This window comes from Harpegnathos saltator, unplaced genomic scaffold (assembly GCF_003227715.2).
Source record: "Harpegnathos saltator strain DR-91 unplaced genomic scaffold, Hsal_v8.6 scaffold289, whole genome shotgun sequence".
Classification (NCBI taxonomy): Eukaryota; Metazoa; Arthropoda; class Insecta; order Hymenoptera; family Formicidae; genus Harpegnathos; species Harpegnathos saltator.
The window spans coordinates 440241-467461 of NW_020230082.1; the positions used below are offsets into that span (position 1 = coordinate 440241).

Below are 27221 nucleotides of genomic sequence, written 5' to 3' on the forward strand. Positions count from 1 at the left end.
ATTGCTTGGCGGCGCTGCAATCAGTCCGTTTCAGTCCGTTTTGTTGTCGTCAGTCACGTTTACACTAAGTTGTTTTTAACCGGATTTTTAGTGAAATTCCTTTAGTTCGACATCGCTTATCGTAGTCCGAAGCCGAAGTGCGTGAAAATGCTGCAAGACTCGCAGAACGTCCCGACAGAATGTCGCGACAAGTAGGATCGACGAGGGGCACCGTGTAACTACGCTCGGCATTGAGGTTAGAATCCTATAACCCACTTTTCATGACGTTAAACGTCTTTTCCCGTACGTACACATCTATTGAAGAGAAGTGACGAGGTCTTATCTGCGTTTTGTGCTGCAGATAGCAACACCTGTCTATTAAATGGTGATTACCGGTGCCATGGAGAGAAGGATAAAACTCAAGACTCTGAATAGTCACATAACTTGCAAGATATGTCGTGGATATTTGATAGACGCTACCACCGTCACCGAATGTCTGCACACGTTTTGCAAGAGCTGTCTGGTGAAACATCTAGAGGAAAAGCACACTTGTCCAACATGTCAAATTGTCATACATCAATCCCATCCACTTCAGTACATCAGCTTTGACAGAACCATGCAGGATATTGTCTACAAATTGGTTCCCGATCTCCAAGAAAGTATGACTTTTGTTTTATACTCTGATATTTAGGAGAAACCTAGGAGATTTCTTTCCAGATATTAATCCAGAATATCTCTTATTCTAGACGAAACCAAGAGGGAGAGAGAATTTTACAGAGCCAGGGGATTACCTTGTCCTAAGGACATTTTACCTAATGCAGGTGAAGTTGAGGAAGACAAGGCCAATGTGGATACCCATGCTGAATCTGATTATCACCGTACTGATGAACAGGTATGAATGCAGATGCGTATATCGTGTAGAATGTTTGTTCAAGGTTCGAATTAATGGACTATGGATTTACAGGTCAATGTATGTTTGGAATGTATGAATGCTAGTTTGAAGACACTGAAGAGAAGATTTATCAGGTGTTCAGCTCAGGCTACGATAACACATGTAAAGAAATTTATTGCCAAGAAAGTTCTGAATGGCATGGAAAAATATAGGGATGTGAGTACATGTGATCAGAGAAATCCAGAGAGGATATTATTGTTTATTTTAATTGATTTTGTCAACTTTATTGCTACTTTATAATTTCTATTAATCCACACATTTTTCTTGACAGATTGATATTTTGTGCAATAACGAGTTACTAGGTAAGGACCACACGTTGAAGTTCGTTTATGTGACGAGATGGAGGTTCCGGGACCCACCCTTGAGACTACAGTATAGATCACACATAGACATGCAAAATTAATCTTTCCATGTGTGAGCTGTATTGAGGAATCACAGAGAGGACCTACTTTGTACATTTTTTCTAGTTCTATTCTTACCGTATCCATCTCTAGTACTTATTTCTATACGTTTATTCGCGCTAAACACCCGTGTTGAGGTTTGAGGAAAGCCATTTTTCAGTTTTGCCGGAGTTTCAACGCTTAACAACTGCGCTTTCTTTATTATCATCATCGTCGAGTTTACCGATAATTATAAGTACGATCGCGCGTCCGCGTATTTATAATTACGCAATTATACGTACACGATTATACGGAACGATCCGTTTCTTCACGCAAAGTCGAGGATCAGTTGTCAGATGCCGCTTCATCGTATTCGAAGTTTCACACCTTCTTTGTTGTTACCTTCTTTGTTGAAAGCTGGAAGAAGTCTCGATTTACATACAATATATAAATGTGAAACTAGTGCGAAGAAGCGTCGTGACTCCTACAATCTCCTAAAACGCAAAGATTCGCGCATAAGCGGACGAGCGAGACTTTTTGCGTTTCAACAATGCGAAACAAAGTTCACGATTGCTCGTTTTGCATTAAAGAAGGTACCTCTTGTTTTATATAATACATACCCCCGTGGTTTGTACATAGGATATTTTTGACAAAACTCGGACGTTGCGCATAGACGCAAGGCTTCGTATTAGGTGAAAGAAGAAACCGGGTCTGAACGTTCGCGTTTTCGGATCCTTTTTAACTTTGTATGTTTATGCGCCGTACATATTCTAATCGCGCCGTGAGTTCCGCCCGACGCCGACTTTCGTTCTAGAGAGTGCGAGAGAGAGAGAGAGAGACAGAGAGAGAGAGTGAGAACGGGGGAGGGAGAGACAGAAAGAGAAAGAATGTTATTTAATGGCGAGACGTTATATTTTCAAGAGATTCGCCGTCGACGGCGCCGCGCCGAGCGGAAACCGCGGCCCACGTCGCTTGTAGTAAAGTGATCCTGTTTCGTCTAACAATGTTGAGCGAAGAATTTCGAGAAGAAAACATGGTGTGATTGTATATAAACATTAGAGAATACCGAACTCACTTTGCGAAGTAGCGGCATTTCGAGGATGCTAGAGCTTGTACGTTGTACACTGTATATGTGTATCTCTATAAATTATTAAATAAATATGTTTTGTACAGTAACTCGCCGTGTCACGGCCACCCATCGCGAACACGTGACACGACCAAGTCGAGCGAGAGAGAAGGAATATTCCATCTGCACAAGTAATTTCCGGAAAATGTGCGCGGATCCCCAGGGTCACCTCGACTCGTCCGTCACGATATTCAAAAAGCCCGCCCGCATCTCGGATGAATTCGCGCCCCTTTTCGAATGTTGCCGCGCGTGCGCTCACCGGGAACTCATACCTCCGCGAATGGCGCGGTCGAGAGGAGCGCATTAACGACGAGCCTTCGGCCGAATGCTTCGCTTCGTCGGGCTTCAGTTGAATGAAAGACTCCGTGACGGTGGAGTCGAGGCTGCTTCGCCGGCTTTTTTCGTCCCGTTGCGACCCTCTGTGTACAAGTTTTGTGAATATTGCGTCGCGCGTTGCCGTGAGAAAGTGAGTAAAATTGATTCTCTTCAAGCGAACGCGAAATTGTAATTTTGTGCGCATGATTTCGACGCAATAAAATATTAGCGTGCGTCGGTCTGTTGGACGAATGAAGCAACGTGCTTTCTTCCCCTCGCCTTCCCCCCCCCTCTCTCTCTCTCTCTCTCTCTCCTCTCTTTTCTATCTCTTGGCCGCTCTTTGTGTCTTTCGCGTCAGGTTATCGGTATAATCTTCTGAGTCCGACAAGGTCGATCAGCGTCGGATCAAGTTTGATCCCTCGTCCATTTCTCGACAATCATCTCGTAAACCCGCGAGCGGACGATAATTGCGCGCGCCGCAGATGCAAATGCGACGTACAAAGAAACGGGGGAGAAAAAACAGCGTCGTTATGCAAGGCATACTGTGGTAACACACACGCTGCATGTAACCTTGCATGTCTTGTTGTTCGATTTATCGACAGTCAATGAGATTGTTCGAATGAATCGTCTTATCCGTGCGACGCGATAGATAAGGGACTCGCAAGATCTCTCTCTCTCTCTCTCTCTCTCTCTCTCTCCTCTCTCTCTCTCTCTCTCTCTCTCTCTCTCTCTCTCTCTCTCTCTTTCCCCCCTCCCCACCTCTCTCGGTCTCTTTCTCTTCTGTTGCTCCGATTGTTCCCGTCAGATCGGCGTCCCACGTATTATCGTTGTCAACTGCTCAACGATGACACGACGACGATGATGATGATGACGTCGAGGAAGCGTCAATTTAAAACATGCTCCTCTTGTGAGTTCGCGTTACTCCGAAACTCGTGAACCTATTGTTTGAAGGTGTTTTATTTAGCGCGTAGCCCGGTTTTCGCGTGACTTCTCCGACCGTGCGACGATTTGCGACTCGGTTTGTAAGTACACGGAGAAAACACACATATGTTTCCTTCTCCATCGAATCCTCTCCAGTTTGATCATTTCTTCTGATAGTCCAATTGTAGATTGTCAGCAGAGGTTACCTTGTCGAGAAAGACGGTGAATGTTTTCACACTGGAGTTACCGACGATTAACGCGACCTATTTCCGCCTATTACATTTTTATATTTATTTACTTATTCTAGTTTTATTCAGTGTCCGTCCAACTTTTAATCTTGTCTAATGTCCAAGAGAGAGAAAGACTGCCAATAATAACGACTTCGGTTTCCAAAATATAAATAGCACGTTCGAAACGGCAGGGTAACACAAATCGAGGTGGAACGTCGACATGTTCCTCGTTTGGAAAATACTGCAGCGACTTTTTTACATTGTAACATTGCTCTCCGTGCAACGTACGCACACGCGACACCAAATTATTGGAGAAAGTGCCCTGTCGTGCGTGTCTAATCGTCTCGTCACAAATACCTTAGCTCGCATTCTTGGCCATTGCACCACCCATCATCGTCCGTTATCGATCGATCGATCGATCGCCGGTTAAATCAAAGTCAAATTCGGTCGCTCTTGTAAGTCTTCTGTTGGCCTCCGAGGCCGTTGGATGCGCCGTTTCCGTCGCTGCGAAACTTCAGCTTAATTTTTGTCTATCGGGACTGCGCACGCGTATATATAATCCCTGTTTTTCTTACCACACTTCGTTCTCACTTTTCTTACCTTTTATCGTGCAATTTATCGTGAAATTCGCCTTGTGAGATAGGCGTCGATAGCCAATACACGTGGAAGGAAGGAAGGAAGGAAGGAAAGATCGCTCTTGTCGCCCCCGCGCGTCGCCGAAGTCAAAGCCCACCAAAAGACGTGCATGCGGTGTATTGCATCGAGTGTACGCAAAAGTGGAGCGAGCAACACGATTTTCAAGCTGTGCAGCGGTGTTGTTGACGAGGCGCTTGAGACCAAAGTCCTTGGCTTCGGTAAATGCGGACGGTCTCATGACGGAGAGAAGCAGTACGGCTCTCCGTCGGCCGATGGCTCGGTAGAAAAATTCGGTCGAGTGCCTCCGACCGGTTTTCCTTCCTCCGCCTCTCCCTTCGCCGAGAGCCCGTTACCTCGGTTACGCGCAGGTATGTTTTGTACGGGTACCAGATCTTGCGCGTCCTTTGCGCCTCGCATTCGCATCTCGCTCGTTCGCGATAAAAGTCAATGTCGTCGGGTTATAATCCAGGCACACCCAATTACGGTTGGCCAGATGGAAAATGGCTATTTCCGGGATATCTTTTAGGCGACAGTTGAAAAATAGATTGTTAGAGAATTTTAGTTCAATTTTTGAGAGATGGAGGGAGATAAGACGGTTAAGAGATGTCGTCGTGCACTTGCAAAAGTAAATAAACGCGTGAATTAGCTACTAGCAGAGAGCAGTTTAGACATAAACCGTGCGATTGAATTTTTTTTACCTTTTTTCTTTTTCTCTTTTTTTTTTTTTCTTTTTTTACTACACAAATGGCTTACTTGACATCGATTTTCTCAGGTGGCACGTCAAATTTTTGGGTCTTATAAATCAATGGTGACTGCCCTCACATTTCTCTCTAATAGTAACAGTTAAAAACATGAGTGTTATGATTATAATTTTGTTAAAATTTTGATTTTCCGGGACACGGGACATTAAAAATCCCGGAGATCCCGGCCATCTGGCAACCCTACACCCAATAGAGCTCCTAAATATTCAGACATGACTATCCCTCAATTCAAGTTTGGTTCCAACTTGGAAAACTTGAAACCACACCAAGCCGGATTATTGATTTTTCCAAGCATGCTTGTCGATAATTCGACAACGAAAAATGCATCGTACTCATATTCGATTCGACCCGTTCGATTACACAGGTGATTCCCGAAAGGGCGTTCGCGTAATTGACACCGCTAATAAAAATTCCATCGTAAGGGACGAATCTCGTTCACGCGCATGTAAGCGCGCGGATTCTATTTTTGGCGGCGCGTCAGTAATCGCGCCTATTTTTGACCGCGTTATACGCGAAGTGTATGAGACTTTCGAAGATGTATGCGCGATATGGGCTCCCCGGAGAAGAAATATCGTAATATATCGTCGGAAATACGTTCGTTGTCGTGGAACGATCGCGTCCCGATGACGGCTGTCCTCAGCTGTCACAACAGCGATGGGCCGCGGCCAATCGTTGTTTTGTACCGCCGGCCGGAAAACTCGCGGTTCTTTCTCCACGTAAGACGAAAGTGCATGTGGATGCAAATTAAATCAATGACGGGTCACGAGAATCGTGGCTAATCGCGATGCAAACGTCAGCCACGCATGATTTATGCTTGCGCGATTCGCGAGTGTTCCATTTATGAAACGCAAAAAAAAATATCGTTCAATCAGCGAGCTCGATATACCGAAGTAAGAAGAAGATATGTGACTGTATCGTCGTCTTCGTTGATAATACTGCTAGCACTTGAAGTGAGATACATATACAGGGTGATTAACAGCCCCCGAGAATTGCGCGATCAATTTTAACCCTTTGACGATCCTTAGATCCTTAGGGGTAACTTTGAGCATTTTTCAAATGGATAAACTACAGTGGTAGATTCGACGACATCGTTTTTTGATCCAGCTTCTAGCGATTGTTTAAATCGGAAAATTATTGAACTTTTCATGATACAAATATAGATAGCATTGATCAATGATACGACAAAATTTCTCCCTGGAATCTCTTTTCGTAGGATTTCGTGATGAACGTTTATGTTTTGTCGGCAGCAGTTTGGATTAAAAACGAACGACTGAGCGTATCCAGACGGACACATGTTTGTCAACGTGACGCTGATAAGCTATTAATCCGTCTACGCAAACTGAGCGGAGATTCGTTTCTCCGAATATTACTCGCGCGAGACTATCGAGATCCAAGCGCGCTCGTCGATTTCAGTGTAAGGCATAATTAAAAACGCCAGTCTCGCCACTGAATGCCACCGGGAAGTGAATCACTCATATTTTTCTCATTGTCAACACACACTGTAAATATCTATCTCGACCGCAAGCGCACGTCAACTGACTGCACGTATCTCAGCCGAGCAGCATCCAAGCGGGGTGATTCACACATTGCATGCTTATCGATAACACGGCCATCACTTTTTCCATTTTTGCATAAATTATAAAATCAACGAGGTACATCTTTGTTAACAACGTGCCGGGGCGCGATTACGGAGTTCAAAACAGAGCGCATCCTCGGGGCTGTGCCATTTTCTCGACTGTGTCGTTGAACACTTGGCGGTCGCGCCTCAAAACGCGCGCGAAACGTGAGAGAACGTGTAGCTGCAGTATGCCGCGATGATGGAATGACGCGCGGCGTCATTGAGGAGGAGAAAGAGCGAGGAGGAAAAGTGAGGCCATGAAAACGAGGGACGGAGCCGGGAGAGAACAGAGCTATTCTACCCGTATAGTTCGAAACCGTAGCGGATGAATGCAGGCATCGTTCTATCTCCCGCTACTCGCCCCCGCTCGTAGCATGAATGGCGAGAGCGCGACGTACACGAGATAGGAAATCGTGCAGCACCGCGCTGGAAACGACCACGGGTTCGCGTGTTCTCAAGTGTCTAGGCATCGTGTCATTTTAAGCGCGATGTCCATTTAAACCCCCCCCCCCGTCTGCAATAAGTGTAGCGAGCCTTCAGCTTTTTGCTCGAGATCCAAAAGTATAACGTTATTTTCGGCTAAAGGTGTTTCTTCGCTGTCCCCGAAAATCCTACAATTAATCCTTATGCTGTACGCGGGCTGGCCAGATCCCGCCTGTTCGGGACGGCGTGGAAAGTGTCTTTCCCGAAAGTGCCAGAAATTATATCATAGGATTTGGAGAAAAAGGCCTTCGTAGATTTGCTTTGGAACAAACTGCCCATGGTGCGCACTGGCGACACATTCGAGCTGCAGCACGCGAGTGTTTTTACAGCATGATGGCTCATTTTCACCGACTCTCGAGAATTTCGCAGGAAACACTCGGCAAACGACACTTGTGCGTAAATCGCGCGATCCGACACGGCGACTAGCTCGCGATGATGATTCACTGGTATTGAGTTATTAGGACGCGGAAGCGCGTTGTTTATCACCTAATTATCATAATAATAGCCCCGATCCTTGGCCCCGACGGAAAGTCTCCCGAGTTTGTCACTCGCGGCTCGGCTCCGGCCGGGGCGAGTCGGACTGGAATCGGCGCGAAGCTGATCGATCATGAATCTTTTCCTCTACAACGCGATACATTTTGTTCCGATACTTATCAGCATAAATGACAAAGTATCTCGTAGACGTAGAGTACTTGTTTCTCGATATATTCGTCTTAACAGTGTGGTAACAGTGTCATCTTAACATAGAATGACGCGCGCAACAGTTCGATAGTTGTGAGACCAACGGCGATTCCGGTCGATCGACCTGAACGAAGTAATGGTTCAACGGTAATCGTGACGGTGTGTTCGCACGCACAGGCATCGTCGTTGATTAAGATAGACCCACGCGTGCCACACCGTGACTAGATTTTCCGGGAATGACGACGCGACTGGCTGGCTGATCGGCCATATCTGTCGTAGCAGCGTTGGTACACGTCAAGGCCGTCTTCAACGTCGGAACGGCCAATTGTCGCGACTTCCGCGTATCCGTTCCATCTACCACCAGTCTACCACCAGTCGCGAACTGCCAGTTTTGCGGAACGTCATATTTCTGCGTATTCATCTGGGCCGCTTCGCGCTGGAGTACTCCGGTATGCCTTCACACCTCCTCGACTCGACGTCGCCAATGTTCGATGTCGCGAACGATTACAGTCTGCAGACTGTATGCTCTTCTAAGGTGTCGGGAGCATGCTCGAGAGAGAGAGAGAGAGAGAGTCTACAGTTACTTCCAAAGTTCACACGCGAATACAATGGCGCGCAATAAACGAGCGCGTAACTCGAGCTTATTCCCTCTCCCTCTCTCTTTCTCTTTGGACTCTACACGTCCAGCTTGATCGTATATATTAACCGCTAAATATGCTACCGTCCGTCCTCCTAATTCTCGAATAACGTTGTGTCGGATGACATGCCTGTTGACCCCGGCTCGTGTTTTACACGCGTGAACATACGCGCGTGCGCGCCCACGCATCAAACGTCCCGGCCACGCGAAGTAGGCATGAAGCGAACGCGATGTCTGAAAATTGCCACGATGCTTCGGGTAATCTTTTTAGTAGTGCTCTCGGTGTGTGTGTGTGTGTGTGTTATATCCGGATATCTTTCACGTCCGTATCGAGAAGAAATCTCAGTTCGTGTAATCGAACCGAGCCAGGCGACAACACGATTTTTATCACGAGATGCGGCAGCGTATCTCGCATCAAATATACACAGCGCAATACACTTTTAATGCTCACCTGGATATGTCTTGGGAGATATATTTTATTCGGAAAAATATTTCAAGCTACTTGACTTGAACAGGGTCAGTTGGCCGAAGTTGGCGGTTTGTAGCGTGTTCTCTTGAAACCAAACAGCTTTCGTTCGAAACATTTTTCCAAACGATGCATTTCTTCACAAGAGATATTTTAGATGGATCACCTTACATAATGCAACAATAGCACGATCGACGACGCTACCGTGTGTCCTTTCTAGAGAAACGCTTTTCCGAACGTAAATCGAATGTAAATGTGATTTTTAAGTAAATTGATTTCTCGACTCCACATCTAACGCGTCTAAAGTTTTATACCGCTAGCCAACTTTCTCTCTACCAAACTTTTCGAGTTTTCGAAAAGTGGATATTTCACATAGGCGGCGCCAAGGGTGGGCCCTGGCCCATCCAAAGATTTTAGAAAATCTTAGCATAATTATACTGTCCTATTCTGTGCAAGTTTTCAGCTTCTTTATATAAAGTTATTTTTATAACTAAAATTCTACAATTAATTTTAAATTCTATCTTCATAGTTAATCTCTCCCAGAGACAAAGCGCAGAGACAACGGTTAGAAACATTAAAATGAATAATAAAATGATATATAATATATAATAAATATGGCCCATTCATATAAACGCTGGCTCACCTGTCGCCCAGCATGAGTAGTTCTGGCGCTACTTACGATATTTCACCAAGTGTTTCATGTCTCACAGCGAACAGTATAACAAGAAACGACATCTGTTATCGCATGACTGAAAACATGTGTTTGAACGGTCGCATTAATTCTCAGTTAAAATAACGAAAAAGAATGGAATAGATAGAAACTTCCTATCGGGCAGGTATTATACTGATAAATATTTGAAAAGGCTTCCAACCTCAGGAACGTTCGGATATTTTCTACATTCCTGTCGTGCTTTTCAGAGAATTATTCGAAACGGAATTATCTGGGAATTAAATGGGATTATTCCGTTCAAAAAGTTTTTCCTGAATAAGCGCAAAATAGGGCCAGCCTTACCTTAAAGAATGAAATACGCTACCAGTACGAGAAAACACAGGTTAACAATGAGTGCCTCTGTACGCTCTCAGAGTCGATAACTCGAAACGAGAGCGGTTAACTTTCACGCAAACGAAACGTCGCCCCGTCGTCTCGGATACAGTAATTACGTCCGCAATAACCATCGGAGATTACCGCTCTCGGGCGTTCGATAATAAATTATGAACAATACGTTCCCCATTCACGATGAACGGTTGATTGCACATTCCAAGGCTACTCACGTAGTACTTACGCGAACTTGAAGAAGACCGCCGACCGATAACCGGGTCATCCATAATTAATCGTCTACGTGCGCGGTTTCGCGCATCTATTTGCATTCCCGCAAAGTTTTCATCAAACGACGTGACTCATGCGCGCGCACGGCTGCACTCTTTGTTTTATCGATGCTATCATCACCGCCGATATTACTAACACGTACACACACACACACACGCAACGAGTATGTGAGTACAAGTAGCAAGTAGGTCTCTCGGAGAAAAAATAGGTCTTTGAAAGATCATCCTTTCGAACGGATCTCGTCTCGGCTCGGCGGAAAGCAGGTCGCGTAGATATTATTTTTTCTTTTTCGTACGTAGAGAGAGAGAGAGAGAGAGAGAGTTCGGCGTGGCCCGGTACCGCCTGGCCGATAGCGTAACACTCGCGAATTGCATGGCTTTCACCAGAGAGTTGCACTCGCAACACCTCACTCTTATGTAAGAGGGACCCGCACGATTCATTCAACCACGGAGGGTTGTGTGAAGCGACGTGCGTTCTGCAGAGAGTTCTTCCTCCGTTGCATCTGCGAATGTGGTCGAGCTTTGTGGTTCCAACTTTCCTTCGTAGGGAAACCTTTTCACGAAGCGAATGAATATTTTAGACCGCTTACATACGTGAACATACGAACGCTCAAGCTCGACAGCCTTCTCTCTGTTTGCGCTCGCTGATGTATCTAGCCGGTCTTCTTACAGTAATCAAATAATCGTTTGTAACAGTAAACTAGATAACGACAACGCTATGTCGCCTGTTTAAAATATAGTCGTTGAAATACGCGATTAGATAAGGGTTTGGAAGAAGAAGAAATTATTTAACGATAGTTTATCGTCCGGTTGTTTGTGTCGTATGTATGCCGCTCCGAGTAATCCGTCCTTTTCCGGTTCGGTCTCTGGAGGAGTATGAAATATCGGACGATGAACGAGCCGAAACAACGGGAATTCGAGTTAGTCGTTGACAATAGTCCAGTTGGGAAAGACATGTGGGAAACATATTGGAGCCTCTTCAGTGATAAATAATATGTGATTCGTGTGACAATAATTTAGTGATAAAATAATAATTAGCTACTAATAATTGCAACAACTTGAAGTGCTCTTAACACTAAAAAGACTGAGGCAGCCAATTTGTGGTCCCTCGCGAAATTCAAACTGCTATAACTTTTTCTAACTTTGCCCCCACGTGATATCCTTCTGTGACTTTTCATCATTTTTCATGTTCTTAATTTTGGTAGAAAAATTTTTCAATTATATAAGATGGTTGAATTTCTATTTAATTGTCTACTTAGAAGGATCGTTGGAGCCAATTTGGCTCCCTTATATCTGATGTTCTCATATGTTTCAAGGGTTTATTTATAAGTTTTATGACTTTAAATAGATGAATAAATATTTTTATGCGCATCTATCTATTTGTTCGCTTGAAAAAGAATTATATGTACATACATATGTACACATAGACATACGTATGTAGTATCTCACCGTTGGCCAATTCATACTCTTTGTAATATTTTGGATTTTGCTGCTATAGATACATGGATTATATACAAAGAAGTTAGGTGTAAAAAAATATCGAGAAGAATCTTTTTACAAAATCTCGCGGAAGAGTTGAGTGTTGCCTCTGTATTGTCCAAAGACGAAAGTCTCAAAATTTTTATTCAACCGAAGAAGAAACTGAAGCCCGACGATGCTTTAGGCAAACGACTATTTTGTCAAACAAAAAAAGTGCAAAAAAATCCATAGAGTTGGAAAATCTGGTTCGTGTAAAAAATTTGTGTGCAAAGAAAATTGTGTACAAATGCGTTTCCTGTAGCACATAATGGCGTTGTATTTCACGTTTAATCTTTCACCAAAGACTAAAAAAAACTCAATATAACATAACTAACAGATTTTTCCTTCAACAAATTAGTGATATTATTGTTAAAACTTTAAATTTTATAATTACCTATACGTTTCGTTTCGTTCCATTTGTTATTTACGAAAAGATATGCTTGGAGCCAAATGGGCTTCTACGGTCCTTCTAGTGTTGACTGCATTAGAAAAAAATCTGTCCAAACTGTTCTGCACAACCCCTTTATATTTGATAACATGTTTATAGAATACATCGCGGTGTCCGAGCATCTCTTATTTTATTTCTTTCGTTTTTCTAATTTCACTGTCGCTGTTCGCTCATCCATTCGTAGGATGTTCCTCTAGAATCGTCGGCGTATCGCAACCTCACGACGCCATTTTCGTCTCTCCATCCTCCAGCGGATTGACCATGGCAATACACCCCGCATCCTTTGCTGCAGAGTGATGCACATCCCGCGCTCGTGCGCGCGGACAGAGTTCGATGTATCGTTTTATCGCGAGTAAACTCGCCTCACATCCTGTAACTCATATGTGCGCACAGACACACGTGTTCGGCACGTACCTACATCTACCAGCACACGTCCCCGAACTTTTTCCTCTGTAAACGAATTAATTCCCCCGCGGGTCGAAGTCGAAGGGTCGCCCCCTCGGGCCTCGGTGCGGCTATTTCGATTCGGAAACGAGCCGCGTATACGCACTGACTGAAATTCGGTCGGTCGGGATTCTTGCCCGATCTGGTCGACGAGTACTTGCCAAATATTTTCTCCATTATGCTTTCTCTCTATCAAAGATCAATTTTTTCTCTCCCACTCTGTCGATCGTGTTACTTCTCCTCAATTCCTCTTTCTCCCTGTTGTGAGAAGGATTTTATTATTGTCGAAAATGTATATTTAATATTTTAAATTTATTATTTTAATTTTTAATTAATTTTTTTATTACATTTATATTATATTTTCATTATTTGTTATTTTATAAATATAATATTTTTTAATTTTTTTTAATTTTATTTCTTTTCGATTAGTTATTATAATATATTATTGACTTTTTACAGAATTGTAAAAATAAATTATAATTAAATAATAAGAAAAATATTTTTATATTTTGTAGAATTTTTTATTTTGTTTTTTAAAAAGGTTAAAATATATATTTTTTTCATTGTATATATATTTTAGCGCTTGGCTTAACTTATTTGATATCAGATATTTTATATAAAATACGTTTTTATTATTAAATTTTTTTATTTTGTTTTTAAAATGGTTAAAGTATAATTTTGTATTATATTTATATTTTTTATTTTTGTTATTTTTTAAATATATTATTTTTTAATAATTATATATTTTTTTTATTTATTTATTATAATATATTTTTGTTTTTTTAGATATATATTAGCACTTGGCTTAACTTATTTGATATCAGATATTTTGTAGAAAATACATTTTTTGTAGAATTCTTTTTAAAAAAGGTTATTTATATGAGTCGCGTGTACTTGGCGCTTTTTTAACCTTATTTTAAATAAGGTAAATTTTTCACGGATTAGATTTTCTTCTCGCATTGTTGACGCATGATTTGACATTCGCGAGGAAATCTCTGAGAAAGATGCACCTCTTAAAAGAAAGGGATATATAGTTATAGGTAGATAGAGATAGAGAAAGAAAGAGAAAGGGGGAGAGGGGGAGAGAGAGAGAGAGAGAGAGAGAGAGAGAGAGCGGGCGAGAGCGGCATTTATTTTAGTCCTAGAGCGAACTTTCTAGACATAAAAGTACTAAAGATTCAGGTGATGTAAACGCATATTAACAATAATAATTATACCAGAAATAATGCAGGAAAAAAGAAGAAAGAAAAAGAAGAAATAAAAGAAAGTAATGTCCGAGTAAGCAGTAACGCACGCGATATATTATTCATGTATAATTATTCACGAATACGAGACAACATTTGCTCACTGTGTGTTACATGGCACGTACAATTAGAGTGGATCCGCGCTCTTACGTGCTCATGCCTGTACATGCGCATGTAACTGAGCTTACGTACGTATGTGCGTACGTCGCCGTCTCTCTTGTCTAACTGCCGCTAACAATCGCGTTATGCACCGTTCACCTCTCGCGCGTCTCATGGATGTAACTGTTACACCGGCGACACATATATAGTTACGAGACAGAGGAAGGAGGAGATGGGAGAGAGCGTATGTTATTTACTAATCATATACGATAATTAGACCGAGATTTTGTACGCGAAATAATACGAGTCGTGTCGTGTGTGCCACGCGTTCGAGGAACATGTTTTTTTTTTAGCATTTTTCCCTGCTCCGGAAAAATACCAGTAGATTGTAATTATATCTTCGTTGAGATCTCGTTTGTCTTACAGCGCGAGAACTTTCTTTTAAATTCCAAGAAAATGCGTGAGAAATCAAGTCAGTGGAGCACATTGCGGAAGAATTATTAACGAATACATAATGGAGAAGAGGGATTAATTAAAAAATGAAATATTTTATTGATGTTTGGAATTATTTGAATATATTATAAATTAATATTTAGAGTAATACGTTTGTTACGTTGATCTTCGCTGGTGATTTTAATTAGAACGGAATTTCAACGTGAAAAGTGGCAGTATTTTCACTCGAAGCGATGGTGATGTTCTACAAGATCATTGCGAAATCTCGCTGGTGATCTCGTGACGACGGCGCGGCGGCCGGGAGAATCGTCTTGAAGCCATTGATCTAATGTTACAGCACTTCCGGTCGCCAGCAGTCGTATATCGATTAAGCTGTTCGTGGCTAGTAATGTGAATCATAAGCACGAGTCACGTCATGACAGAAACCAGTTGAGGCATACCGTGTGTGCCGCACACGTGTGTCGTCTCTGATTCACGTATTTTACTCGATCGTCGAGGCACCACTTCCGGTCGTATCATGCGGCCAAATGTAACGAACTTTATCGACCTGACAAGTTTCGGATTCGGACTAAATGGAAACGTCAAATAGCTCGTCGATATTTCGAGCGTTATCGTTATGTCGGCACCGATTTCACGAAATTCAACAGAAGCGTCTTTTCGTCTAGTGAAGAAAGAAAAATTAAGAAAAATGATACATATGTGAAAGAAAACTGAAAGTAAAATTTAAAGATATGGTATAAAGTAAATATATTATACACACAAATTCCTCCGCCGTCTGCTGTCGTCGCGCCATCGCTAAGATTTCTTATCGGAGATTTTACATCGAGATTACGAATTATTTCCGACTTCCGTTCTCTCTCGTTTTTCCATCCCGTATAAAGGAAAGTAGAATAAAGACAATGAATAAGAAAAGAGAGAAAAAATCTGTGTCGGGCGCGAGTTCTCCGTGACGTTTCAACTCGCGGAATCATGACTCGCACAACATGAGTGCAGCGTTGTCGCGCTATCGGATCGTCGCGATCGTCAGAAATGCACGGATCGATAAAATTATCGAATCGTCATATCGGCATAGCAATTTCTCGCGTCTTTATTGAAATATCACACCTACATCGCGTGAGCTCCCAGGCAGAATCGGTGACACGATGTCGAGTCGTGTGCCGACCGATGCGAAACACGACAAACATATTTTTCGCCAAGGCAAGATTCGCAACCAGACACCGTGCATATCAACGGCGGATGCTCGTGCATTTGTATTAAGCGTGATTCACACATAGTATGAAGTTTAAAGTCGAGTGAATGCGATAATAGATTTTCTTCGAAGCGCTATTCTAATGTGCGCTCCGTGGCCCACAACAGTGAATGCATAATCCGGGAGCTGTCTCTTTGTTTTCTTACAATATGTATTTTTTTTTTCTTTATATTCTTTATATTATACTTACATATCAGTAGCTGCGTAATCTGATTTGTATAGATGCAACGTCCTTGGAGGAATTTTTCTAAACGTCGATAAGAGCATTTATCTCTCTCTCTCTCTCTCTCTCGTGCTTGGCAGGCAGGTAAGTTGGCTCGTGCATTTTGTCGTAGCCAGCCGGTAATTCGCCAAGTAAGTAAATCACGCATTGCGACACGTAATAACGCCAGCTCGGCGCATTTTACTTTCAGATCGCGGGAAACGAGTCGGTCACTTCTCCCCTGCCTGGTCGTATGCGAATTTCGTGGCGAAATACCACGCTACGAAACGCGGGAAACATCGTCGCTGCGATAGTCGCGCGCGCGCGCGTGAGCGCGCGCGAGTCGATGGTGCGATGAGCGAGCGATAGCGCGTGAGTTTTGGGCCTAGTCTCGAATTCAAAGTCGTATCAATCAGCTAAAATGGGATCAGTGGCCTGTTGGTTGACCGCAGCTGCCGCTATGCTGACCTTGATTGCAGCGGCGGCAACGGCTCTCGAAGGACCCAACATCTGCACTCGGAAAGAAAAGTGAGTGCGTCAAGTTGAATTTCAAATTTATTACTGCTCTATTTATAAAGGATCCCATAAAGCGCGCATACAACACGCACAGCAAATCTTTTATAATGTTATAAACATTAAATGTATATATAGAAGTATATAATTATTATATAAATTCAAAATTGGAGTCGATAAACAATGCTTTTTGTGTCATGAAAAGTTCTGGTTCTAAGACAACGTTACATTCTCTCATTTTGCAAAATGTTTTCTTATGTGTTATACTTTAATAACATTTCGAGTCTTCTCGTCACACCTGGTTGTCGTTACGCTCGTTTGATCCACTTGGATACGTTAATAATCGTTAAATGTCTTCGATTTAGGTATACGGTAACGGTGAAAGTCTCCGTGCAGGAACCCTACACAGTGAGGGAAAACACATGGTGTTTCAGTTTTCCGCCGAGATGTTCCAAGTACAAAATTGTCTATAGGACGGAGTACAAGATAGAAGTGAGTACTCACTCGCTCAAAGATAACGAAACATTTTTGTTTTAATTCGCGTGAAACCATTGTGTTTATTAGAAACAACTCCCACTTCATAGGCCACTTGGTTTTTAAGTAACAACGTCAAATAGAAACTCAACTTATGTGAATATAGAATGAAAGATTATCTATCATCGTCATACATACGTGTGAGCTCGGCTTTTCCCTGAAAATTAGCGCGTTACACATGAACGAGACGCGTGCTAGTAAATGTGTTAATCTACGAACAAGTTTCGTTCGAATGGGTTAGTCAGCAAGAAGTTCGGTTGAATTTTTTTTCGTTTCAGTAGAGCTTGATTTTATCGTATTTTATTAATTTCAGTATTAAGATTTTTCGAGGAATTTTTTAATTTAAAAAATTTTTATACATTCTCTTTTTCTTCGGTCCAATCGCCTGTCCGCCGGACGAATTCAACCGAACTTTTCGACTGATATATCTGATATATTTCAACAGACATGTTTGATGTTATTGATAACTGGAATAAGCGAGTCTGGTAAGCGATCGTTTGTAATTTCTCTCATTGTGCTTTTCGTTTTTACGGCAGGAATTCACGAAAGAAAGGCCTGTGGAGGAATGTTGCAAAGGTTATACGAAGACCACGAACGGCGATCGTTGCATTCCAGTCTGCTCTGAGGACTGCCGCTACGGCACTTGCGTCGCGCCCGACGTCTGCAAGTGTGAGTCTGGATACGGGGGGCCGCTGTGCAACTACCGTGAGTTTTTAAAATTCTCGTTTTTATCGGTGCATAACGATGAAAGGGCTGCGCGTTCCATCGGTGGTGATAATTTCACGGTCGCACGAGGCACATTTCTGTTGCGTTTTCGTTGGCAGCCTCGACTTGGTTCGCGTTAACATGAGAATCGCGTTCAGAGATAAGAGAAACACTCGGTGAATAATGACGAAAATATAACGCGCACGACGCGTACGAGTGACTCGACGACTCAAAAGAATGCTCCGTGCGCCTCGCGATATAAAAGACAGCGTCGTATCAACGATGTTCCCGTTCGTGAAAGTTGCTAACCGCTTCGTGGTCCTATTTAACAACGAATCCATGAATCGAGCTATATAACCCGTGAAGTGCATTTATTTGTCCTTCTCTTATCTTTGGTAATTAAATTTAAAATATAATCAATTTAATTTATAAAATATAATCAATTAAATTAAATATATAATCAATGGGGAGATCACCGTGCGAAGGATCAGAATTTAACACTAGAGAGACCGGATTTGACGACTCCCTTAAAAGGACCGTAGGAGCCAATTTGGCTTCAAGCATATCTTTTCGTAAATAACAAATAGAAAGAAACGAAATATATAGGTAATAATAAAATTTAACGTTTTAACAATATTATCACTAATTTGTTGAACGAAAAGAACTGTTTAGTTATATTATATTGAATTTTTTTGTCTTTGGTGAAAGACTAAACTAAAATACAACACCGTTATGTATTATAGAAAACGCATTTGTACATAATTTTCTTGGTATATTTGTCGCATACAAATTTTTTATACGAACGATATTTTTCAACCTTGCGGTTTTTTGCAGTTTTTTTTTTTTATTTGACAAAATAGTCGTTTGCCTAAAGCATTGTCGGATTCAGTTTCCTCTCCGGTTGAATCAAAATTTTGAGAGTTTCGTCTTTGGGCAACATATGGGACACTCAATTCTTCCGTGAGATTTTGTAAAAATATTCTTTTCGATATTTATTTACACGTAACTTCTTTGTATATAATCCATGTATTTATAGCAGCAAAATCCAAAATATTATAAAGAGTATGAATTGGCCAACGGCGAGATACTATATATGTATGTCTATGTGTACATGTGTATGTGTACATATAATTCTTTTTCAAGCGAACAAATAGATAGATGCGCATAAAAATATTTATTCATCTATTTAAAGTCATAAAACTTATAAATAAACCTTTAAAACATATGAGAACATCAGATATAAGAAGGCCAAATTGGCTCCAACGGTCCTTGTCTAAGTAGACAATTAAATAAAAATTCAACCATCTTATATAATTGAAAAATTTTTCTACCAAAATTAAGAACATGAAAAATGATGAAAAGTCACAGAAGGATATCACGTGGGGGCAAAGTTAAAAAAAGTTATAGCAGTTTGAATTTCGCGAGAAGCCAAATTGGCTGCCTCGGTGTCTTTCTAGTGTTAAGAAGCTGCTGATGGGAGAACAATGGTCTTCCAAAGGCATGAAGCCGACGGAAATGAAAATTGATTACTTGACTTAGCGCAGATTAGCTTAGATGTTTCGCTTCTCATTTCCATGTGTATCTCTTCTCTCCCCTCCCCGTCCCTCTACTGTATAAACAGGCTGTCCGTTTGGAAAATGGGGCAGGGATTGCGAGATGAATTGCAACTGTCAGAACAATGCCACCTGCGACCCATTCGACGGCAAGTGCTTGTGTACGCGCGGCTGGACGGGCGTGTACTGCGACCAAAAATGTCCTCCCGACCGCTACGGACAGGATTGCTCCGAAAAATGTCGCTGTATGAACGGCGGTAGCTGTCATCACATTTCCGGCGAGTGCCACTGCGCCTCCGGCTATACTGGGCCGTTGTAAGTTCCTCCGCTGATTCTCTTCTCAGCGCCTTTACGTCTTTTTATCAACCGTCGTGCGGTTCTTCCGCATCGCGGAAGCCTCCGAAGCACTACACTTTTTTAGTTGTTGCTTATGAGACAACGCATTAACGACAACAACATTCAACCAACCTCTGTTTGATAATTGACGAATTCTTAATTTTCTTTTAATCGACGTTGCATGCAGATGCGACGATTTGTGTCCGCTGGGGAAGCACGGCGAGGAGTGCAAGTCTGAGTGCAGTTGTCAAAATGGTGGCTCCTGCAGCCCCACGACCGGTGATTGCGACTGCACGCCCGGCTGGATGGTACGTAACATCTCACATTTGCAATCTGAAGCTGAACGGTCAAACTGGTCCAGCCTGATTTTGTTATTAATTAGTGCCTATTAATTTAACATCCTCGACGTTTGCCCGCAGGGTAAGGTCTGCGCACACCGATGTCAGGAAGGTTTCTGGGGCAAGAATTGTTCCCTCAGCTGCGATTGCTACAACGAGGCTAGCTGCCATCACATCACGGGCGAGTGTCAGTGCAAGCCAGGCTTCTACGGTGATAAGGTAAATGTCGGATCGACTTTCAACTGTCGAGTGAAATTTTACTTCGAGATAAAGAGAATAGAGTAAGCTGGATAATGAATGCAAATAGTGAGAACAAGTGTGTCGAGTGTAATGCTGTATTTCTACGAATCGAGTCGGGAGTCGTGTGCGAGTCTATACAACTAATCCGTAGAACGTGATCCGTAGAACGACGATAAGTGGTCGACGTGTTCTCGCTCGCATCAACATTTCATCTGACACTTCGACCCGCGACGCAAACACATTTGCATATCAGACAGTTAATATACGTACGTTTTCCCCTCAATGCGCGACAGTGCCTGAAGATCTGCCCGGAGGGGAAATTCGGGCTGAACTGTTCCCAGGACTGCAGCTGCGAGAACGGCGCTACTTGTTCTCCTATAAACGGTACCTGCATCTGCGGTCCAGGCTGGGTGGGTGAGACATGCAACAAGAGTGCTTGCGAGGACGGCCTGTACGGTGCCAATTGCGCGAAGGTGAGTCACCACGAGTTTTCTGCTTGGCGAGCCGCCGGCAGCTTCCGCGATGTTTCGGCCGACTGATGAAGCTACTGAGTCTGTGACGTTCCGCTGGAATAGGTGTGCCAATGTGAGGAGGTGAACACGGAGTTTTGTCATCCCTGGACGGGACAGTGCTTCTGTAAGGTGGGCTGGGATGGCGAGAACTGCGGCAGGCCGTGTCCGCTGTACACGTACGGCAAGACATGTCAGAATCGCTGCGACTGCAAAAACAACGCGCAGTGCTCACCAATAGACGGCACCTGCATTTGCGCTGCAGGCTACCGCGGCAAGGACTGCAGCGAGTTGTGCCCGGAGAACACGTTCGGCGAGGACTGCGCGCAAAAGTGCGCCTGCAAGAACGGCGCCAGCTGCTCGCCCGAAAATGGACGCTGCAACTGCACCGCTGGTACGTAAACGAGAACTCTCTGTGTCGCGCGAATCACCCAAGACGCGGTCTCTCTCATCGGGTCTGTAATGAATTCTTTGAGTCCTAGTTTTGGTCCTTTGATCTCTTTCCGATAGTTTTTGTTGATGGATGTTGGCATATCCCCTTTCAGCATCTTCAGAGCTTTTAATTTTAAAGTTTTAGTTAAATTTCAAGAAAAATCCCTGACTAGACTTATTACTTGAGTACGTTATATCTTTTGATCATATCGCTTCTTTTAATCCACTTTCCTGATTTTGCATTTATACTGCATGTGACACGATGTGTAGACGATTGACAATTGAGTTTGTTTGATGTTTGTTCGATGTTCGTACTCTCTTGATCGTCTCGTAGCTCCTCCGTAGAATTTACTTGGATATCACATATCCACAGTCCAGAAACGTTTCGCAAACGGTCGTGAAACGTGAGATATACTTGAAAAACGTGCCGGTACGTGCTGTCAGGGTATTACTATACTGCAGCGGTATTTCATCGGCAGAAGTAATTAGATTTCTTATCCATTACCATACAAATTGATCGCGACTTTCGCTGTATTCGCTGTATTATTAGAAAGAGAGAGAGAGAGAGAGAGAGAGATAGCCGATATCTCGGTAAGTATGATAGATTACATATATCCTTGATGTGACGTTTTACCAGGATGGGACGGCGTATTGTGCGATCGTCCGTGCGATGACAAGTCCTACGGCAAGGATTGTGAGAGCAAGTGCAGGTGCTTTAACAATGCAGCCTGCAATCCTCAAAACGGTAAGGCAATCGCTTAATGAGCTTCTCTGTTTCCGCGTCCCTACGACATACGGCCGTAATCGAGTGTCTCCCACGTGTCGAGATATTGTATATTTCGAGAGAAAATTGCTTACGAGTTCTTTCACTTTTATATTTACTTCTCTTCTCTCTGCACCTGCACCGAGAACACCGCGCGTTATCTTATCTATACACGTAGGCACGTGCACGTGTGCGGCTGGCTTTACCGGCACACTCTGCCAAGATCGTTGCGAAAAGGGCCTCTTTGGGAACGGATGCAATCAGACCTGTGACTGCGTCGACGAGAACACTGTGGACTGCGATCCGGCCACCGGACATTGCAATTGCAAGCCAGAATGGCGAGGTTTGTCGAGTTCGCTCTTCGCGTTCGAATTTGTTGCAATTTCGTCGTTTTGTCTTACGTTTCGGCGAAAACTTTATTAGTAATTGAAGATACGACGGTCCTCTATCGCGATCGAACTTTTGTGTTTTATCGAATCGTCAAAAAATCTCATCTTCCTGTCGTTTCCAAATCTATATGTTATTAAATTTTTAGAAAACTTTCCTCTTTGACAGCAACCTCACAAAATGTGAAAAGGATCATTCTCACGCTTATATCAGCGATTATTTTCTTGTAAAAATTAGTTGTAAAATTTTTGTACGAAAGTAGCTGCCGATTGCGCCAATCTTTTGCGTCAACCTGAAAGTAGCAATATCGTTTGGAAAGAAAGTAAAAGAAAATTAAAGGCTAAAATGAGTTATGAGGAAGCTGCTTTGAGACGCGGCGAAACGAAGGATCGAGTCTCGTGACGGGTATTTTTTTCTTGCTTTGACGTGAAAACAGGAGTCCGATGCGAAACGAAATGCCCGGAGGGTCTTTACGGAGACAATTGTCACTCGCATTGCGACTGCATGAACAATAGCTCGTGTGACCCGATGACTGGCCGTTGCGTCTGCGCCAGGGGTTGGGAAGGTGACGATTGCTCGCAATCCTGCAAGGAAGGATGGTACGGTCTGGGATGCAAGGAGAAGTGCCCGAGGAAGATAAACGGTAAACTGACGAGTCTCGCTCAGTAGAATAGAGCCGACATAGTCTCGACATAGTCGCACGACATAGAACATTCTGACTGTATTCGCCGTAATCGAATTAACGCTAAACCGCATGATTGTGTGATTTCATAGACTATCGATAATCTTTTACGGTAGATGGTATGCAGATAACTTTGTAATTTTGCGTAGCACAAGTCGAGAGACGCTCGGACGCTCGGAACTCGTACATTCGTGTATATCGTGTGATTAATGTACATAACGGAGATCAACATTTTCGTTGTTGTTGGCGACACGGTCTGTAACATCCGTCTGTACGTAGATAACACGCTTGGATGTGGGTTCTCTCTTACGCATTTCGCGGTACAGCTAATAGAGTTCGCGTTAAAGAGAAACCGATCGACCGCAAGTAGATTGCGCAAAAGCTTACGTAAAACCGGCCCCGTAACACCACTCTACTAACACCGCTCTCTTTCCGTTTATTGCTGGTGATCGTTTTTATCATTGCGTGCTTCTCAGCGAACATTTTCTTGTCGTTTTGATTGTCTTATCTATTTTTCACACAGAGAGAAACATCCCAGTTTGTGTAACTGAAAATGGGAATCAAATATAAAGACTTGATGACAAAAAGTAATATATCTCTGTGATCGCAAATACGAAAAAAATTTTCTAAATCTTTAGTTGCATTAAAATTAGGTGGAAATAATTGAGAGCAGTCGACCGATTAGAAAACCTTCTACCTTTCTATTCCTGCAACTCGGTCTTTCATCTGTGGTTCTCCAAGCAGCAGAAAATTCAGTTACGGCACACGGAAAAAAAATATTATTTTACACTGGATGACTTTAAAATGTACTCGTTGCAAGAAAAACTCATTATCATGCGATCAAAGAAAGAATTTATTCTTCTTTCTCTTGAGAATTGTCGTTCTCTTCGTGTCGCAGGGAACATGACTTGCGACCATGTGACTGGCGAGTACGTATGCCGGCCGGGATATCTGGGTCTCACATGTGAACATCCGTGTCCTCCAAATCGTTATGGGCTCAACTGCGCGAATGAGTGTCATTGCAAGAACGGTGGCGAATGTCATCACGTGACAGGTGAGTCGTCGACATTCTAGACATGTACCTCTAGGTACGATTCTGGAACCTTTTGGACTTTTAGGCTGCGCCAAGGGTAGGCCTGGATAGGCCCTGGCCCACCCAAAAATTTTAGAAAATATTAGCACAATTATGCTGTCCTATTCTGTCCAAGTTTACAGCTTTTTTATATGAAGTTACTTTTATAATTAAAATTCTACAATTGATTTTAAATTCTATTTTCATAGTTAATTTCTCCCAGAAACAAAGCCACAGGCGGCGCCAAGGATGGGGCCTGGATGGGCCCTAGCCCACCTTAAAATTTTACGAAATTTTAGCATAATTATGCTGTCCTATTTTGTCGAAGTTTTCAACTTTTTTACATGAAGTTATTTTTATAATTACAACTCTATAGTTAATTTTAAATTCTATCCTCATGGTTAATTTCTCCCAGAGACAAAGCGCAATGGTTAGAATCATTAAAATGATATATAATATATAATAAATATGATCCACCCTTATGAATGCCCACCTGGTCCACCTGTGTGTGGCCCACCCGCATCAATAGTTCTGACGCGGCCTACGCTTTTGGACTCTCTAGGCTACTTTAACCGAGAGATTTTCATATGTTTCTTGATTAGGTGTGTGTCAGTGTCGACCTGGCTGGCAAGGAAAGTATTGCCAGACACCGTGTGCGGAGGGCACTTACGGGGTGAATTGCACGCAACATTGCAAATGCCAGAACGGTGGCAAATGCAGATCAAACGACGGTTACTGCCGATGCGCGCCGGGATGGGCAGGAACGAGATGTACAGAGAGTAAGGAAGATTTGAAAGTCTTGGCTTACTTTTCGTTTTTACCATAGCGGCAACATTGAATATGATACGATGGTATCTTTCTCGTCGATTTCAGTTTGCCCCGAAGGATCCTACGGCGACCACTGCATGAAGTCTTGCGAGTGTAAGAACGACTTCTTCATATGTCATCCAGCCGAGGGATGCATGTGTCGGCACGGATACACAGGTACATAAGACATGTGTTTGCAAATGAAAGTTATTAATAAGTTTAATATAATAATAAGCATATCGATACACACTAATAATTTCGATTGCATTATATCTTACTAACGAAATTTCGAAGTAATCTCTTCCTTCGGCGTGTGAAACGCAGGTCTGACTGAATAATTCGTAATGATTGATGAATGGCTTTCAGGTCCTAACTGCGACGAACAGCTGTTCTTCCGGAATGTTCAGGAGTCAGAAGAAGGTGGATACGGACACATTGTGGCGGTAGTGTTTGCGACGATCGTCGTGATTTGTGTGGTGCTGGTTGGTTGGATGTATCATCGTCGCCGAGTATCCGATCTGAAGAACGAGATAGCTCAAGTGCAGTACACGGCCGAGCCAATTCCACCGCCAGGTAAGCGGACTGTATTTACAACGTTAAAATTGTTCCGTCGAAAATTTGTCCAAGATCTACCTCAGAAAGATCTATTATAAATCCGAGCAAGATTCAAAGTGCCGTTGGTCTTTCACAGAACGAAATCAGTTTGACAATCCGGTGTACGCGTACCAAGGTTGTTCGAAATTTGACGACGGCACCACCACTCTGCTGAACAACTTCCACTTTCGGAATAATCTCGGTATCAACAAGAATATAAACAATGAGAGAGCCAAGCTAGGTATGAGCAATTGCACCGACGACGAGGACGAGTGCAAAGGTATCGCACGATCTTCTCTCATAGCCACGAGCCCCATGGCAAGTTTCTCATGGGAATAATGTGATTGAATAATCGCGTATCGTTGCAGGCGCGTTCGGGCTGCAGTTCGACCTGAAGAACAGGGACGCCGATATGGGAAATCCGAACCTGAACGTGTATCACAGCATCGATGAAAACGACGGCAAGAAGATTGAGCACGTTTACGACGAGATTAAGCAGAATAATGAGTCTGAGTATGACGAACTGAGTCATCCACGACCGGTTAGCTGGAAACCGTCATCGCACACAAGTCGAACGACCAACGGCTATCTACCGGGTACGCGCGACAATCCAGGCCCGAGCAAACTAGCAGACAAGGACCCGGAACTGGGTGAAACGTAAGGGAGCCGCGGCATCGCCAAGTATTTTTCTAATTTCTTCGACTGCCCAGAATTTTAAGTGAACAACGAGCTTCGCGGTCGGCCCAGCGACGAGGGAAGAAGTGAAATCCGCTTGCCGCAATTTGCTCATAGACTGTTCCCTTCATTTTCAAATTGAGCAAGATCGTTACGTTATCACTTTCCCTTGCCAAGATCCGATAGAATATTCGGTGACGTGCTAATTGAAGAATATGTTATCACGAGAGTGTGCGATCACTGAAAGTCTCGAAGGTACACTGATAGAAAAATATAGTTGAATTAACTATAATCTCACTATATTTTATAGTTCATTTTGGCGTCAACCATATTTTTATAGTTCGTGGAGCCTGCAAAATATAGTAGAACAAACACAAATATATATAGTCAATGATTGTCTTAAATAATTGTTTAGTTACTTTTACCACATATATGGTAATTTCTCAATTCACAAATATAGTGAGATTTAATATTCATGTAGTAGTACATCTGTCATCATTTAACAAATATTCTGGTAATATTGACTATATAAAAGAGTTGCTTTACCTACCATTTTGTATTTGTATCCATACAATAATTTTAGTTTAACTTACTATAATTCTTAGTAAAAATATTATATGGTTGGTTATACTATGCCTGTATCGTAATTATTACCGATATTATGGTAATACTTACTATAAATATGATATTTCGGACTATAATTTAGTTACTATATCATTATAATTCCAAATATCATATACTTTTCTCTCAGTGTACATCCATATTTAATTACCAAAATACGCGTAGCTTTTTACATTATAAAAAATCGTGTTGCATGTTATATTTAAATATATAAGTATGTATGGTATATATATATGTATATATATTGCTTCACATATTATATATATATATATATATATATATACATATATTT

At 42.5% G+C, this 27221-nt stretch overlaps 2 protein-coding genes across 2 annotated transcripts; both read left to right on the forward strand.

Annotated features, from left to right (window-relative positions):
- Positions 1-3: 3 nt before the first annotated feature.
- l(3)73Ah (polycomb group ring finger 3-like lethal (3) 73Ah) lies at positions 4-16552 on the forward strand. Its single transcript, XM_025299683.1, has 6 exons — positions 4-235; positions 341-638; positions 726-871; positions 944-1087; positions 1203-2903; positions 16380-16552. The coding sequence occupies exons 2-5, from the start codon at positions 362-364 to the stop codon at positions 1332-1334; spliced, it is 699 nt and encodes a 232-aa protein (XP_025155468.1). The 5' UTR covers positions 4-235; positions 341-361; the 3' UTR covers positions 1335-2903; positions 16380-16552.
- drpr (multiple EGF like domains draper) lies at positions 11403-26294 on the forward strand. The gene is made up of 18 exons (XM_025299701.1): positions 11403-11493; positions 16546-16696; positions 17047-17173; positions 17752-17920; positions 19542-19788; positions 19997-20117; positions 20229-20366; positions 20681-20860; positions 20963-21290; positions 21966-22073; positions 22270-22434; positions 22915-23121; positions 24059-24214; positions 24835-25011; positions 25106-25216; positions 25406-25612; positions 25731-25913; positions 26002-26294. The coding sequence occupies exons 1-18, from the start codon at positions 11403-11405 to the stop codon at positions 26292-26294; spliced, it is 3159 nt and encodes a 1052-aa protein (XP_025155486.1).
- The last annotated feature ends 927 nt before the right edge of the window (positions 26295-27221 follow it).

Bases quoted from the DNA above. Each gene is read 5' to 3' on its own strand.
- drpr (XM_025299701.1), top strand. From the start codon at position 11,403: ATGAACGAGCCGAAACAACGGGAATTCGAGTTAGTCGTTGACAATAGT. The intron at 19,789-19,996 runs GTAAGTTCCTCC...CGTTGCATGCAG, and splicing joins TCCGGCTATACTGGGCCGTT to ATGCGACGATTTGTGTCCGC. The intron at 22,074-22,269 runs GTAAGGCAATCG...CTATACACGTAG, and splicing joins AGCCTGCAATCCTCAAAACG to GCACGTGCACGTGTGCGGCT.